Consider the following 18,180-nt stretch of genomic DNA (forward strand, 5'->3'; position numbering starts at 1 on the left):
CCCTTTCGTTCCTGCCCTTTAGGTAAGGGGCCAGTATAAGAACATAAGAACATGCCATACTGGGTCAGACCAAGGGTCCATCAAGCCCAGCATCCTGCTTCCAACAGTGGCCAATCCAGGCCACAAGAACCTGGCAAGTACCCAAAAACTAAGTCTATCCCATGTTACCATTGCTAATGGCAGAGGCTATTCTCTAAGTGAACTTAATAGCAGGTAATGGACTTCTCCTCCAAGAACTTATCCAATCCTTTTTTAAACACCGATATACTAACTGCACTAACCACATCCTCTGGCAACAAATTCCAGAGTTTAATTGTGCGTTGAGTAAAAAAGAACTTTCTCCGATTAGTTTTAAATGTGTCCCATGCTAACTTCATGGAGTGCCCCCTAGTCTTTCTATTATCCGAAAGAGTGATTAACCAATTCACATCTACCCGTTCTAGACCTCTCATGATTTTAAACATAGGAAGGGACCTCCAGGATATAGTGGCCTGGAGTGGCCAGCCTAAGGGCTGGTAGGCTCAGGTACCCTTCCAGAGGGTGGGGGGCCCCGCAGGGGGTTCTCCCCCTCAGGGGAAGAGGCTTGCAGCCATGGAATGAAGAGGGAGGTTTTTTTTTTTTGTTCCTCCCGAAGAAATGATCAGAAGCTGGAGTGATGCAGTGGCGGTTCCTCCCTTTGAGGAAAAGGAACAGGAGAAACAGGAGCCTGGGGTGATTCTGACATGAAGGGTGCCCCAAGAGGTCCTTAAATGCTATGGGAACGGAGAAGTGTAGAAACCAAGGGGAGACTGGGGGTCCAATGGAGTCGTGAGTAATTCTGGGAAAAGAAATTGCATGTCCTTTTTGGATGTGAATTTTGGTATGGCACAGCAAGGGAGAAGACTGAGTGTATGAAGAGTTGTAAAGGACTGACCCCCATTCCTTCACAGAAGGCTGAGACTGGAGTTAAACTTGAAGAGGAGTCTGGGAGTGTGGTTCCTCTCTCTTTGAGATATGGGGTGGGTGAAATATGGGAAAATTAAGAGTACCTACTGGGGTGCTGCTAGGAGAGCTTCCTGTGGGGAATGTAAACTTTATGTTCCTGAAACAGAGTGATACGGGGAGATCTAAGGTTATTTTATGAAATACAAATCTGATCACAAAATGATCTATTGTAAGCATGAATTTCTGCACTTTTAAAGAGTGATTTTATTTTTATTTAGATTCTGCCTTTCACGACACTTCAAGGCAGATTATATTTAGGTACAAGTGATTTTCTGTGGGTTTCCCTGGAAAACTCTAAGAGAATTTCTATGCACAAGGAAAATAACAATACATATACAAGAGAGGTCCAGCAATTATTTTTTTTCAATAAAAAAGGGTTGCATCTCAGCAAGTACTGGTGAGGTGCTTTGGGTGTGAATGGCAGCTCCAAAAATACAGAAGAACAGATCAAGGGGCTGGAGATTAAGAATAAGCATCCTATCCTAGCATGCACTAGTTTCCTGTCACTGCTACTCCAATAGGCCTGGCCAGCGTTGAGTAGGTTTGCCAACGAGCTCCAGCTCAGAAAGAAGAAAACGAGTCTATCCTAGTTTACCATTCTGCATCTAAGGACTTGTAGTTCCAATATTTTTATAAGGGTAGTATTTGAAACCTATACATGCAATGGTGTTAAAACCCAGATTTATGGAGCAGGCTGGCATTCATACTGCTGGGTGCTATACAGAAAGACCACAGGATATATACCACCTTTTTTGTGATATTCCTCTAAGGCTATTGCTTTTTCCTTCTGAGTTCTAAATGCTGGGATGAAAGAAGTGCACAACCGTGCCCCCTTCTCACTACCAAACAAAGAAAAGCAAACAATCTAACACAGGGGTGGCCAACCTTTCATACACTATGAGCCAAGGAACCAGGATGCACAGTACCAAATGTCTCACGTTTTCAGAAAGAAGGGTGGGAATAGGGAAAGGGATCCTTTGAGGAGCGGGGGAGGGAGGAACTGGTCATTTTTGGAGACTCTCCTTCCCCCTTATCACTACAAGTACTCTATCAGTAGCCCCCTATCCTTTCCCTACCAGTCTCTCAATTCCCTCACCTTATCCTGACCAGTCTCTCAGTCCTCCAATCCTATCCCTAGCAGTCTCTCTCAATCCTACCCTGAACCCACCGGTATCTCTCAATTTTCCAACCAATTTCTTTCATTTCCCCACCTGTCCCTATTGGTCCTCTCTCAATCCAGTCCCATCCTTTTTCCACCAGTTTCAATCTCTCTCAAACACTCATCCTATCTGCCACCAGTCACTGTCCACCACCAATCTTTCTAATTTTTCCCATCAGTGTCTCTCTCTCTCAATTCTTAATTCTGTTCTCATCAGTTTCTCTCAATTTCCCCCATCTCTCTTAATTCTCTCACCCTGCTTCCAGCACTCTCTCTCTCAATTCTCCAACTCTGTTCTCACCCATCTCTATCAATCCCCCCATCCTTACCTTAAGAGTCTGTCTCTCAGCAACAATATAAAATTCCCCACCCTCTGACTCCATTCTCCTGTCTATGTCGCTCCTTGACTAAACCCTCCCTCTCCCTTTCCCCCCAGTAGCTTCTCTGGCTCTCTCATATACCATTCACCATTACTCCTTTTGGCTCTCATGACTATCCCCACTTCATCACAGCACTGAATGTCTTGCTCTCAAACCCTTCCCCATCACCATATCTCTGGCTCCCTCTACACCCATCATACCTCTGAATTGCTATCTTCCTCCCCCATCTCCCCACATCCCCATTTCTGGGACTGTTGCCCTCTCTCTCGCCCCCTTAGTTCTCCATCCTTCGCTACCTATGGCTCCATCGACCATCATTCCCTCATCCCCTCCTTCACCACCACCCCTGGCTTTCTCTCACACATATCCTCCCCCTCTGGCTTTATCACACCTCTCTACTGCCCGTCCCCCAGTTGTTCTACCCCCATTCCTAGCTCTCACGTGCCCACTCTACTCCCTCACATTATTTCACAAACAATCCTCCTTCCACATGGTTCTCATGCAATTCCCTTTCCTCGCCCTCTCTCACTCTCCGTATTAGAAACATGGAAACATGATAGCAGAAAAAGACCATAGAGCCCATATAGTCTGCCCATCTGCCCAATTAATTTAGCTTTACAATTCCCATCACTCCCTCAGAGATCCCCCTGTGTTGATTCCATGCTTTCTTGAATTCATAAGAACGTAAGTGTTATGCTAGGTCAGATCAAGGTCCATCGAGCCCAGCATTCTGTTTCCGACAGTGGCCAGCCCTGGTCACAAGTACCCATCAGATCCTCAATAGTTGATCTATTTCTTGTATCTCACTCCCAGAGATAAGTGCTGGTTTTACCAAACCTACCTGGCTAATAACTGTGTATGGACATTTCTTTCAGGAACTTGTCCAATCTTCTTTTGAACCCCACTATGTTCATTGCTTAGACCATGTCCTCTGACAACAGATTTCAGAGCTTATGTGCTGAGTGAAAAAAAATACTTCCTATGATTTGTTTTAAATCTGCTGGTTGCTAGTTTAATGGTGTGTCCCCTAGTCCTAGTGTCGTCTGAAAGAGGAAATATCTGTTCCTTATTTACCTTTTCTACCCCATTCAGTGTTTTATAAATTTCAATCATATCCTCTAATTTTTTGTCCACGCTAAAGAGCCCTAATCTGTTTAGCCTGTCTCCATAAGAGAGCTTTTCCATCCCTCTTATTTTCTTCACCCTTCTCTGTACCTTTTCTATGTCCGCTATGTCTTTTTTAAAATGGGGAAGTCACACCATGAATCTATACAAAGGCATTATGATATTCTAATTTTCGCTCTCTATTCCTTTCAAATAATTCCCAACATTCTATTTACCTATTTGACTATTGCAGCACACTGAGCGAAGATTTCATGGTATTGTCCACATGGACTTTTTCATGGGTGGTGACTCCTAACATGGAACCCAGAATCGTGGATTATTTTTCCCTATGTGCATTACTTTGTATTAGGGATGGATTCGTCCCATTCGGTATTCGTATTTGTGGGGAGCCAAATCCTTTGCATCCGTTCTCTGGGGACCCCGATCCGTTCATTAGTTACATATGTATTCGTTTCCCAAAAAAACCCCCCATCCCAACCCTTTAAATTTAATTAACTACAACCCCCCACCCTCCTGACCCCCCCCAAGACTTACCAAAAGTCCCTGGTGGTCCAGTGGGGGGTTCCTGGCGCAATCTCCTGCACTTGGGCTGTTGGTTGCCGGTATTCAAAATGGTGCCGATAGCCTTTGCCCTTACTATGTCACAGGGGCTACCGGTGCCATTGGTCGGCCCCTGTGACATAGTGAGGACAAAGGCTATCAACGCCATTTTGAATACCAGCAGCCGACAGCCCAAGTGCAGGAGATCGCTCCAGGACCCCTGCTGGACCACCAGGGACTTTTGATAAGTCTTGGGGGGGTCAGGAGGATGGGGGGTTTATTCGTTAGATACGTTGTATTCGTGGGGGTTCACCATACATTTCGTGACCCCCACGAATACAACAAATAGGGACATATACATTGTGGATTGCCAATACATCAAAAACGAATGCACACCTCTACTTTGTACATGTCCACATTAAATTCTATCTGCCATTTAGAAGCTCAGTCTCCTAGTCACACAAGGTCCTTCTGCAGTTCTTTACAATCTACTGCCATTTTAACAACTCAAAACAATTTTGTGGCATCTGCAAATTCGGTCACCTCACTTGTCATTCCTTTCTCCAGATTATTTATGAATATGTTAAATAGCATAGGTTTCAATATAGACCCCTGGGGCACTCCATTAACGACCTTTCTCCATTTGGAAAACTAACCATTTAGTCCTACCCTCTGTTTCTGGCCTTTTATCCAGTTACCAATCCACAATTGGACATTGCCTCCGATCCCATGACCTCAAAATTTCCTGAGGAGTCTCTCATGAGGGACTTTGTCAAATGCCTTCTGAAAATTCATACACACTATTATCAATCGACTCACTTTTACCTGCATGTTTATTTACACCCACAAAAAAAAACTAGTCAACTGGTAAGGCAAGACATCTCTTTGAAAAAACCATGTTGATTCTCCCCCATTAAACCATGTCTATTTATGTGGTCAGTAATTTGGGTTTTAAGAATAGCTTCTACCATTTTGCCCATCAGGCTCACTGGTCTATAGTTTTCTGTTTCACCCTGGAGCCCTTTTAAAAAATTGGCGTTATATTGGCCACCTTCCAGTCTTCTGGTACTGTGGCTATTTTAAATGATAGGTTGTAAATCACAAGAAAAAAGGTCTGTAATTTCATTTTTTAGTTCCTTCAGAACTCTGAGGTGAATGCCATCTGGTCCTAGTAATTTGTTATTCTTTAGTCTGTCAATCTGAGTTATTCCGTCTTCCAGTTTCACCAGGGTAGATATTCAAAGCTGGCTATATAAGTAAGTTAGCTGGTTAGAACTTATCCGGCTAAGTTACAATGTATATTTAGCAGCACAGTGAAGCCACTGAATATATAAGTATATATACGCACTTCACCGGATAAGTCTACCCAGCTAAGTTTAGACCTGCTCTGTGGGGTGTCTAAACTTACATGTATACTTATATGGCTAACTCTGAATATCAGTAGTTAGCCATATAAGCTCTACAGCTAACTCACTCCACCCCTGGAGAGCCATTACATGCCCTTAATCATTTTGGTCGCCCTTCTCTGTACTTTCTCCAGTGGAACTATATCTTTTTTGAGATGCAGCAACCAGAGTTGCACACAGTATTCAAGGTGCGGGCTAACCATGGAGGAATTATGACATCCACCGTATTATTTGCCATTCCCTTCCTAATAATTACTAACATTCTGTTTGCTTTTTTTGACTGCCATAGCAAACTGAGTCGATGATTTCAATGTAATATCAACTAACACCCAAAATAGAACCTAACATTGTGCAACCATAGCACTGGATATTTTTCCTTATATGCATCACCTTGTATTATATTTCATCTGCCATATGGACGCCCAGTCTTCCAGTCTTGCAAGGTCCTTCTCCATTTTATCACAATTCGCTTGTGATTGAACTGCTCTGAATAATTTTGTGTCATCTGCAAATTTGATCACCACACTCATTGTACCCCTTTCCAGATCATTTATAAATATATTAAAAAGCACTGGTCCAAGTACAGATCCCGCTAAATAGCACTGAATGCACTTTGAATATCAGACCCACCATGATTCCATCTAGTCACTCAGTCATCACCATTAAAAACATTTCCTGTGTGGGTTTGATCAGCATCCTCTTCACAAAAATAGAGGCAAAGAATTTATTTAGTTTTTCTGCTATTTCCTTGCCCTCCCTGACCTCCCTTTTATCTCTCGGTCAACTAGCGGCCCAACTGATTCCCTCACAGGCTTTTTGCTTCTAATGTACTTGAGAAAGGTTTTATTACTAGTTTATATCTTTATGGAAAGCTTCTTTTCATATTCCTTCCTAATTACTTTGCCAGTGCTTATGCTCTTCCCTACTTTTCTCGTTTGGGTCTTCTTTCCATTTTTTGAATGATGTCCTTTTGACTTTAATTGCCTCTTTCACCTCACTATTAAACCACGCCAACAGCAGTTTGGTTTTCCTTCAACCTTTTTAATGCATGGAATACATTTTGTCTGGGCCTCAAGAATGGCGATTTTAAATAGTGTCCATACCTTCGGCGAGTTTTTAACCTCATGGATTGCTCCTTTTAGTTTTTTTCTAACAAATTTCCTCATTTTTTCATAGTCTCCCTTTTTATAGTTAAATGCTACTGCAATTGTTTTCCTAAGTTTTTCGCCCTGCAGTGATTATGTCCAATTTTATTACATTATGACCACTGGAAGGCTGTTCTGTGCATCCACTACCCTCTCTGTAAAGAAATATTTCCTAAGATTACTCCTGAGTCTACCTCCTTTCACCCTCATCCCGTTACCCATTCTAGAGCCTTCTTTCCATTGAAAGAGACTCAACTCCTGTGCTTGGAATCCTTGGAGGTATTTAAATGTCTCTATCATATCTCCATTGTCCTTTAGGGCAGGTCTTCCCAAATGGGGGTCACAAAACCTTCAGCTTGGGTTGCAAATGCCCCACATAGCAGCATTTTATTTAGGTATCAGCAGCATTAGTAGTGGAAGACAGCATGGGGCCTGAAAGCCAGCAAGCAATCAAAGGCCCTGCAGTGGTCCTGCCCTTGCATGAGTTTCTGTGGTAACAGGAAGCCCTGCATGAGGAAGGATTAGGACCACTACAGGGCCTGTGAGCCTGCACTGGCTCACAGACCCCATGCTGACTTGCATTACTAATGCTGTTGCTGCTTGCAGATCACTGTCAGGCTTGGGACCAGCCATGAAAGGAGGGGAGGGCTGATTGTGCATGGGTTTGTGTGATTGCCATTGCTCCTCTCTCCTTACTAACTACTGAACTTCCCAAGAGAAAAATGATGCGCCTGTCATCAGCCTGTCCTTTCTTCCTACCAGCTAGGAAAACGTTGCTGCTGTCCCTGGGCAGGAGGATGTTTGAAGGAGGGTGGGGTCAGATGTAGGAGGGATTTGAGAGTTGCATCAGCTGTCAGGGGGAGTTTCAGAATGTGGATCAGCTGGAGAAGGGAAGGGGGTGGGGAGAGGGTTGGCTGTGAAGGTTAAGAGATGAGGAATGACAGAAGATTGATTGATGGATATAAGAAGGATTGGAGGGGAAGAGATGAGGTTGTGAAGTGTAAGGCACAGGGTATGGGAGATGAGGTAATTGGGAGGTGGTGAGGGCAAAGATGGAATGAAATGGAGTTGATCAGTTGAAGGTTATAAGAAGGGCTTGGGGTGAGACAGAATCAGCTAGAGGGATGTATAAAGAGCTGTATGGGGTGAGAGGAGCTGGAGGATGTAAGAGGGGAGGAGGTAAAGAGAGGGGGGGGGTCCTCTGGAGAACATGGAGATTGAGAGAGGGGCACAGCTGGAGTATGGAGAGGGTGAGAATGAGCGTGGAGTCATTGTTGGAGGGGAACTTATTCCCTGCAAATTTGTTTTGTTTGTTGTCTGGGGATCATGTGAATTTGCAAGGGCTAAAATGGGTCACATTGGCTAAAAATCTAGGAAGCCCTGCTCTAGGATATATGTGTTTAAATTAAGTCTGTCATATGCTTCTAGGAAAAGTAAAAAGTCATGGAATAGGTGGCGATGTCCTTTCGTGGATTACAAACTGGCTAAAAGACAGGAAACAGAGAGTAGGATTAAATGGACAATTTTCTCAGTGGAAGGGAGTGGGCAGTGGAGTGCCTCAGGGTTCTGTATTGGGACCCTTACTTTTCAATATATTTATAAATGATCTGGAAAGAAATACGAGGAGTGAGGTAATCAAATTTGCAGATGATACAAAATTGTTCAGAGTAGTTAAATCACAAGCAGATTGTGATAAACTGCAGGAAGACCTTGTGAGACTGGAAAATTGGGCATCGAAATGGCAGATGAAATTTAATGTGGATAAGTGCAAGGTGACACATATAGGGAAAAATAAGCCATGCTATAGTTACACAATGTTAGGTTTCATATTAGGTGCTACCACCCAAGAAAGAGATCTAAGCATCATAGTGGATAACACATTGAAATCGTCGGTTCAATGTGCTGCGGCAGTCAAAAAAGCAAACAGAATGTTGGGAATTATTAGAAAGGGAATGGTGAATAAAACGGAAAATGTCATAATGCCTCTGTATTGCTCCATGGTGAGACCCTACCTTGAATATTGTGTACAATTCTGGTCACCGCATCTCAAAAAAGATATAATTGCGATAGAGAAGGTACAGAGAAGGGAGACCAAAATGATAAGGGGAATGGAACAGCTCCCCTATGAGGAAAAGACTAAAGAGGTTAGGACTTTTCAGCTTGGAGAAGAGACGACTGAGGGGGGATATGATAGAGATGTTTAAAATCATGAGAGGTCTAGAACGGGTAGATGTGAATCGGTTATTTACTCTTTCGAATAGTAGAAGGACTAGGGGGCACTCCATGAAGTTAGCATGGGGCACATTTAAAACTAATCGGAGAAAGTTCTTCTTCACTCAACACACAATTAAACTCTGGATTTTGTTGCCAGAGGATGTGGTTAGTGCAGTTAGTATATCGGTGTTTATAAAAGGATTGGATAAGTTCTTGGAGGAGAAGTCCATTACCTGCTATTAATTAAGTTGACTTCAAAAATAGCCACTGCTATTACTAGCAACGGTAACATGGAATAGACTTAGTTTTTGGGTACTTGCCAGGTTCTTATGGCCTGGATTGGCCACTGTTGGAAACAGGATGCTGAGCTTGATGGACCCTTGATCTGACCCAGTATGACATGTTCTTATGTTCTTATGCTTTAGAACAAAGAACACTGACCATTTTAGCAGCTGTCCTTTGGACCAACTTCAACTACTTTATATCCTTTTGAAGGTGGGGTCTCCAGAATTATACACAGAGTTCTAAATTAAACTAGGTACTGAACAGCCTGATATCCATTGCTGACTACCTGGATATGATATTCACCCTCTCCTCACATTTTCCCAATATTCATCTCCCTCATCAACTCTTCCAGCATTCACTCCCTTGCAAACCACTCCCCACAGATGTGTTCACCCCCTCTTGCATTGTCCTCTCCTCAAAGCATTGATCCTTTTTTGTACTTCAAACCCCCCCCCCCCCTTCACAAACACATCCCCTGCATTCCCATCATTTCCCTTCCCACAAATCATTTGGGACAGACTGGAGCTCCAAATGACTCCTTCCTCCCTCTCTGCTGTTAGCTGGGAGCACAATGATCTGCTGGGACAAGGACATTGTCCTCTCCAACTCCTGTCTTCTGGGCAGCATAGCAAAGAGCCTTCTATTCCAGACATCAGGTAGGGTGGAGGGTGGACATGGATGGGAGGCCTAGATCAGGCTCTGACTGGTTCTTTTCTGCTGTCCTGTCAGCTCCAGCCTTGTCCCCTCGCTTCCTGTCATTCAGTTCTACTGGTTGCAGACAGGAGGAGAAGGGCAGAGCAGGGAACACCAGAGAAAATCCTCTGCTCCCTGCTCTATCCCCCTCCTATTTCCAAAGCAACAAGCAGCACTGTGAGGCAGGAGGGGAAGGGCAGAAGCTGAATGGCTCTTCCCTGCTCTGTTATGCTGTACATATTCCCTGCTCCAGTCTCTCTTTTTCTGTCCTCCACATTGCTGCCCAGTTGACATGGGGAGAGGAGGACAAGAGCCACATTTTGCACATGAAAGTGCCAAATGTGGCTCCCGAGCTAAAGGTTGATCATCCCGGATCGAACATTTTCAATAAATCCTAAAAAGAAATACATGCAAAACATATCCTCACCCGGGTGAAGAGTCTGGAAAGACTTTTTTAATTGAAGTAGTGACATGGATAACCACTTGTTCCAAATCCTCTAGAGACATGAGTCTGAAGGAGTAGTCAGAATTATCCGTTTCTATCACAACCTGAGAAGGAAAGATTTAAAGTAAGTAACATTATTTACAGTTTTAAAACTATCAAGTAATTAGGGTTACTGAGTACTGAGGCAGAGAATTGGAGGGGTGGAGGGAGTGCTTCAAAACCTTATAATGGAGTCCTCAGAGTGACAAATGCAGGCCCAGAAGATGTAACCCTTCCTATCCAGCTCCCACATCTTTCTTATTATAGCAAGGAAACTCCTATGAGAAAGGAATTGCGAAACAGAGAATCTGCTGGTGTACAAGGATTTTAAGGCCCACCTATTTTGTTTTTTATTTAATAGTTTGGGGCAGGGTACAAAAAAATCACACACAATAGTTAAAACAAAATAACATGAACAAAACAATACTGAAGTCTACATAAGTTGATATAAATAGGCATGAATTCTAATCACATACTCTGGTTGCAGGAGTGGCCATATTACAGAGGTATAAAATATAAGTGTATGGATCAGTGTACATTTAAAGACGCAAAATATCAGGACATGCTAGCCAAAAAGATGTGTCATTAATAATTGTTTGAAGTGCTTGGGGTTCTTAGTCAATTGTATATTCTTAGGAAGAGAGTTCCATAGGGTAGGACCATGAATAGAAAGAGCATTAGGAGAAGGAACATCTAAAAGGCATTGACCCTCAGAGCGCAAAGCAAGAGCAGGTGTGTGCCTAATTGAGTTCTAGCACACCTTTCACTTCTTTGCAAAGCCATCTCCTCCAATGCTGACTCCTCCTGTAGCTTGTCCTTAGGTAAGCATATAGCTCACTCCTTTAAAGGGTCCAAGAACCAGAATCAGCTACCTGGTGCCTCTTGATGATGTCAGCCAACCCAAAGATTTAAACACCAATGCTGCCTCAATCTGACGCATCAGCAGCAGGGCCTCCTGCGTCATCTGTTCACGGCTACTTAAATCCTGCCTTGTTCCAGTAGCTGCCTTGCCTCTGCTCCTGCTTTTTTCCAGTTTTTGCCTTACCTTCTCTTGTCTTCCCAGTCCTCTACATCTCCCCTTCCTTCTCTGTTTCCCTGCTCTCCTCTGACTGCCCTCTCAATGCTCTGACTCTTGCCTCACTTCCAACTCTGCATGACCATCCCCTGCCTTGACCCTTGCCTGGATACCAATACTGACAGACTGCCGCCTGCCTTGTTGCTTGCCTGGATACCGATACCGAGTGACCATAAACTGCCTCAACCCTTCCCTGAATATCTACGCTGTCTGACCACTGCCTACACAGACCCTTGGACTGCTCACTTAGCTGGGGTCTTTCTCCTATCCTGCTGGACTTCGAACCCAAGGGTTCAGCCTGTGGGGAAAGGGGCTGGTATAGGTGAAGCTTCTTTCTTAATCCCAGCCTGTAGGGATTGGGTCCAGGCCTATCAGCATGGACCCAATCCGGGTCTCACAAGTTGGGTAGTACCAACTTCACCACATCTTAAGGACTCAAACTCTGTGACTGGAGGAAGTTATGACCAAAATAAACCATTATTTGCTTCCTATCAAACAAGCCAAAAGGACTTTCTATAAGAAAATCCTTGATAAAGCTTCACATAGACCAGGCAAGGTATAGGTTAATATCTGATTTCAATATTGATCAACTTTTATCTATGGATTTTGTTATTGCTTTTGATGCTAAAATGAACACCATAACAGCAGATCTTGACCAGAAGGGCAACCAAAATAAGGGGCATGGAACATCTGCCCTATGAGGAAAGGCTAAAGATATTAGGGCTGTTCAGTTTGGAGAAGAGACGACTGAGGGGGGATATGATAGACGTCTACAAAATCATAAAAAGATTTGAACAAGTTAATGTGAATCGGTTATTTACTCTGTCAGATAATAGAAGGACTAGGGGGCACTCCATGAAGTTAGCAAGTAGCTTATTTAAAACAAATCAAAGAAAATTATTTTTCTGTCAGCACTTAGTTAAGCTCTGGAATTTATTGCCAGAGGATATGGTTACAACAGTTAGTGTAACTGGGTTTAAAAAAGCTTTGAATAAGTTTCTAGAGGAAAAATCCATAAACGATTACTGTAATTCATAAGCAACAGTAGCTTGAGATCTATTTAATTTTGGGGTACTTGCCAGGTACTTGTGACCTGGATTGGCCACTGTTGGAAACAGGATACTGGGCTTGATGGACCCTTGGTCTGACCCAGTTCTTACTCAAGAATCCTCTCACAATACACTAGTTTTACCATCTTCTACTGATGATACATTTCCAACAAGCAAGCTTTCTGCATTCAATAAAGTTACTGCAGTCAGTCTTCAGTCAGTGTTTAAACAAATTCATACTACTTCATCCTTATGTGACCTTCTGCAGCTTGCGCTACTTAAAAACCGTGCTTCTGGTCTCTTTCCTTTTTTATTCGCTATCATCAATACCAGCCTTGACTCAGTTTTACTATCTCAAACACTCAAAGTTGCACAAGTGTGACCATATTGAAAAAAAAAAACATCAGGATCCTGATTGTCCAAATAACTATGGTCCAATATGAAATCTCCCTATTTTATCCAAGATCACAGAAAAGAAAGTTCAGACACAACTTGCACCCAAAACAATTAGGTTATTGTAAAGGTTTCTGTCTAGAAACCACACTTACTGCTCTTAAAACTGACATCAGTCTAAGCTTGGATCAGGGAAAAATAATGCTTGTCTTGACATGAGCGCTGCATTTGATACAGTAGACCATCAACTTCTCTTCAATTGTTATTTGATATTGGAATTCATCATAAATCATTAAATTGGTGTAAATATTTTTGGAGGATAGGAAACATCTAGTACACTGGAACCATACCACTTTTGAGGCTAGTCAACTGGTTTGTGTTGCGCTGGAGGTGGACCCTTGGCCTGGTGCAGGATTGGTACGGCCCTCTGGTCGGACCCAGAGAGCACCTGCCACCAGGAGGCGGAGCACAGGAGGAGACAGAGGCTAGCTGGAGCTTCGCCAATAGCAACCTGGGGTTTCCACAGGTTGAGCCCTTGGGTACCCGAGCTGCCTGGTCTTAGGTGGGCCTCGCAGGGTCTCCTAGAGAAGAAGCACAGGGGAGTGCCCACTACAAACAAGGGTGCACAGTCAATGTCCAAGCAAGCAGGTCCAGGAATCACAGGAGGCCAGAAAAGAGTGTCCGAGTGGATAGAGAGGATCAAGGCCAAAGTATCAGCCAGAATGGTCAGCCAAAGCAGGGATCAGTACCAGTAGTCAATCCGGGCGTAGTCAGATCAGGCAAAGGTCAAGTTCCAGGCAGCGGTCAGATGTGGTCAGTAGACAGGCAGAGGTCGGTTCCAGGCAGCGGTCAGACGTGGTCATGAACAAGCAAAGGTCAGTACCGTGAGATCAGTCTGAAGGGTATTACCAGGGAATGGAGAGACGAAGGAACAGGAGACGCTGGAACAGGAGATGCTTGAGCAGGCAAACAAACTATACCGGAGGGTTGACCCGATTGCCAAGGTGAGGAACAGGAAGCAGGACCTTGCCTTATGTATCCGGCCTAAGTAACATCATCAGGAGGTGCCCCCGCGGATTTTCCCGCCATTGGCCCTTTAAAGGACTGCAAGTCGGCCGCGCGCGTGCCTGGGGCAGGGCCGAGGACGTCAATGACGTGGAGCCCCAACAGGAGCTCCGCTGTGAGGCCTGCATGGGAGACTGCGAGCAGGGGAGCCAGGGATGCTGCGAAATGGCTGCGGCAGTGGAGGAGGAGTGCCCGGAGCTGGTGGAAGGGATAGCGAGCCGAGCAGGGCCGGCCGCAGTACGGATTTGGCTGGGGCGCTCAACAATTTGTGAAGTTCCACAAGGATAAATTTTGTCACAACCCTCTTCAATGTTTATCTTGCTCTAGGCTTAGAAAATGACCCCCTTAGTTAGATAAGTTATATCTGGCTATGTTACTTAAACATCCAGCTTTGAATATTGACCTCTACTAATGTCATAATGCCTCTGTATCGCTCCATGGTGAGACCGCACCTTGAATACTGTGTACAATTCTGGTCGCCACATCTCAAAAAAGATATAATTGCGATGGAGAAGGTACAGAGAAGGGCTACCAAAATGATAAGGGGAATGGAACAACTCCCCTATGAGGAAAGACTAAAGAGGTTAGGACTTTTCAGCTTGGAGAAGAGACGACTGAGGGGGGATATGATAGAGGTGTTTAAAATCATGAGAGGTCTAGAACAGGTAGATGTGAATCGGTTATTTACTCTGTCGGATAGTAGAAAGACTAGGGGGCACTCCATGAAGTTAGCATTATCACATTTAAAACTAATCAGAGAAAGTTCTTTTTCACTCAACGCACAATTAAACTCTGGAATTTGTTGCCAGAGGATGTGGTTAGTGCAGTTAGTATAGCTGTGTTTAAAAAAGGATTGGATAAGTTCTTGGAGGAGAAGTCCATTACCTGCTATTAAGTTCACTTAGAGAATAGCCACTGCCATTAGCAATGGTTACATGGAATGGACTTCGTTTTTGGGTACTTGCCAGGTTCTTATGGCCTGGATTGGCCACTGTTGGAAACAGTATGCTGGGCTTGATAGACCCTTGGTCTGACCCAGTATGGCATTTTCTTATGTTCTTATGTTCTTACTTGTCTGAAATTGCAAATTGACTCAGACAACCTAAATGTAAAGTGAACCCTAATAAGTCTGAGGCTGTAAGGTTCACTGACAAGCATTCTATACATACTCTTCCTCCTCCAGTTATGGATGGGAATCCCATTCAGATTAGATAAGTTATTTCCTTATGAGTGTGCATTGATTCTTCTTTAAGACTTTCCACTCATATTTCACAGTGTTCAAAGACTTTGGTATTTCTTCTTACATTTCATACAATGGCTGAGACCTTCTTTTTTTACACTAGGGCGACCTTGGACTAGACTATTCACCATTCTCTTATTATCAGTTGCCTAGATTACTGAAATGCTCTTATTTTATAGCCTATGTAAAACTAAAATCAGAAGGCTACAAGTTATTCAAAACACTGTAGCCAAACTGATTTTTGGTAAAAGAAAATATGACCATGACACACCACTTCTTCAAGCACTTCATTGGTTGCCTATATCTGCTTGTATCATTTTCAAACTCGGTTGCTTAACCTTCAAGGCTTTTTTTTTTTTTTTACTTTATTTTCAAAATTTTAAACAAATTACAGTCATATTACTAACATTAAAGAAATATGACAATCAAGCATATAAACGATATACAAAAAAAGAAAGAAAAAAAAAAAGTATTGTCTAGTGAGACCACAAGAAGGGGGGACTGAAACATAAAGAAACAAAATAAAAGAAAGAGCTCATCAGTTTACAATTTATCCTCCTGTTTAACACAGAGACCAAAAGGATAGCCTACTAAGGAGGTACAATCGGGGGTCTTTCCCTTTTTTGCAAGAAGCCTTCCAACTGGTCAGGATCAAAAAACATTTACTTAGAAGTACCAAGTTTAACAATACACTTACATGGAAATTGAAGAAGAAATGCTGCACCTAAATCTATTACTTGTTGTCTTAAGTGGAGAGGCTTTTCTTCTTAATTGGGTAGCTCTAGCAACATCAGGAAAAATAGCAAAATACTGACCTAGGAAACTTTTATCAGTAACACGAAAAAACATTTTCGTCCTCCAAATTTTATCAGATTCAAGGGCAAAGACAACAAAGTAAGGTTGCATGACCTGAAATTTCAATTTGAGAATCCTGAATCAGAGCTGTAAGATTATCTAAGGGATTAATTTGCAAGGAGGAACTACCAGAAGATGGAGATTGTTGCATGCCCCGTCCACGGTAGGCCTGCGGCCGGGCCTACTCACCCTTGCAGCGCTGCTCCTGGACCCAAACCATCCTCGCTCAGGCTGTGGGCAGCCGCCTGCGCCCCCGAGCACCTACTGTCTCCTCGGACCTCCTCAGCTCCCGGCGGGTCTCCCCGCGTGGGCCACGAGGAGACGCCATCATCCGGCCTCCTGTGGGCCCTGGCTTAGGCGCACGCCTCCCATTCCTTTAAGGGGCCGCGAAATGGGAGCACATCATCGGGCCCTGGTATATAAGGCAGGGCTCTGCCACTAGTTCCTTGCCTTGGCAACAGATCTCCACGTTGGTTCGTGTGCTCGTTGCCCATCGTTCCTGGTTCCTGCTCCTGACTCCGTTCCTGGTTCCTGCTCCTGACCCGTACCTTGGTCCCTTCCTTGTCTCGTTGGACCACGCTCAGGATTGATTCTCTGGCTTTGACCCTTGCTACACTGGACCACGCTCAGGATTGATTCTCTGGCTTTGACCCTTGCAACATTGGACTATGCTCTGGATTGATTCTCTGGCTCTGACTCTTGCTCAGTCGCCTGTCCTGTCTTTGATCACGCCTTCGGTATCTCCCTGGACTTGGCCTCTGAGGCTTCAGCCTTCTTCTACCTTGGCCACCTTGTCTTTGCCCTGTTCCTGTTGGCATCCAGGTCTCTGAATCCTTGCCTCGTCCGGACCTACACTTATCCCCTGATAACTCTGCTGGTCCTCAGCAATCCTTGTGTCTCAGCTACTGGGAGTCATCACACGGAGGCCTGCCTAAGACCAGCTGGCCCCGGCACCCAAGGGCTCAACCTGTGGGGAATGAGGGCTGGTATTGGCAAAGCTCCAGTTGGCCTCCATCTCCTAGTTAGCTCTGCCTCCCAATGGTGGGGACCTGTAGGGCCAAGGGTCCACCACCAGCGCAACAAGTTGCCAAGGCCATGGACTCAGCGGAGCCTTCCACCCTCCAGGCCATTCCGAGCCTGGCTTTGAAGATCCAGGAACAGCAGCGGTTCCTAGAGGCACTGGCCTCCTCCATCAAGCATCTCCATGCACGACTGGATACCCACGCTGGGACTACAGCACCAACACCTGCACCAGCCAGCTCACCATCTGCACCCTCGCCCACTAGGACTCTGCTGGCCCTAACTGCTCCACCCTGCTTTAAAAGGAATTCTCGTCTTTGCAGAGGGTTTATTAATCAGTGCTATATGCAATTTGTCCTACAGCCTTCCATCTTCCAGGATGAACTCATGAAGGTTACCTTCATTCTCTCTCGTTTGGAAGGCAAGGCTCTGACATGGGCATCTCCCTTGTGGAAGCGTTCGGACTCTCTTCTTCAAGAGTTATCACGTTTCGTGACTGTCTTTCTTCGGACATTTGATGGCCCAGGGAGGCAGGCTGTAGCTAGTACCAGTCTTCTACGTCTGCAGCAAGGTCAACGGACTCTGAATGATTACACTATCGAATTTCGGACCCTTTAGGTGTCTTTCCAGGAGTGGAGTGTAGCTGGCAAGAGCCCTTTGATAAGAGATTGGCAGCACATCTCTGAACACAGACTACTTTGTGCGGGCCGATGCTATGAAAATAGCGAGGCTAGACAAGACCCTAGCAGTAGAGGATAAAATGAACAGGGACCTCAGACCTTATCATGCAATGCACAGAAGATGTAACAAATGCCCAAGGCTATTTGACTTCATGAGGAATTGGGAGACACTGTTTAAGGACAGAGGAATATGCTTTGTTCCCCCCACTGTTTAAACTCACAGAATTCAAATATTCTTTTGAGGGAAGAATAGTTTGAAATCAGTAGGGTTTTTATACTTTTCTCCCCTGCATTTTTTTTTTTTTTTTTGCTTCTCCCCTCCACAGAAAACTTGCCCAGTTTGTAGTGGTTTCCCCCACACCACCTCACAAGCCCGAGGGCTGGAAGG

General features: G+C 44.4%; 1 protein-coding gene across 1 annotated transcript in view; it reads right to left on the reverse strand.

Moving 5' to 3' along the window:
* LOC115096169 (F-actin-uncapping protein LRRC16A-like) overlaps positions 1-18,180 on the reverse strand; it is a 73,157-nt gene that overhangs the window by 30,718 nt on the left and 24,259 nt on the right. The window contains exon 5 of the mRNA XM_029610681.1: positions 10,359-10,480. Coding sequence (XP_029466541.1) covers positions 10,359-10,480 — 122 coding nt within the window. The remainder of the gene's footprint in view (positions 1-10,358; positions 10,481-18,180) is intronic.

This window comes from Rhinatrema bivittatum, chromosome 7 (genome assembly GCF_901001135.1).
Source record: "Rhinatrema bivittatum chromosome 7, aRhiBiv1.1, whole genome shotgun sequence".
Classification (NCBI taxonomy): Eukaryota; Metazoa; Chordata; class Amphibia; order Gymnophiona; family Rhinatrematidae; genus Rhinatrema; species Rhinatrema bivittatum.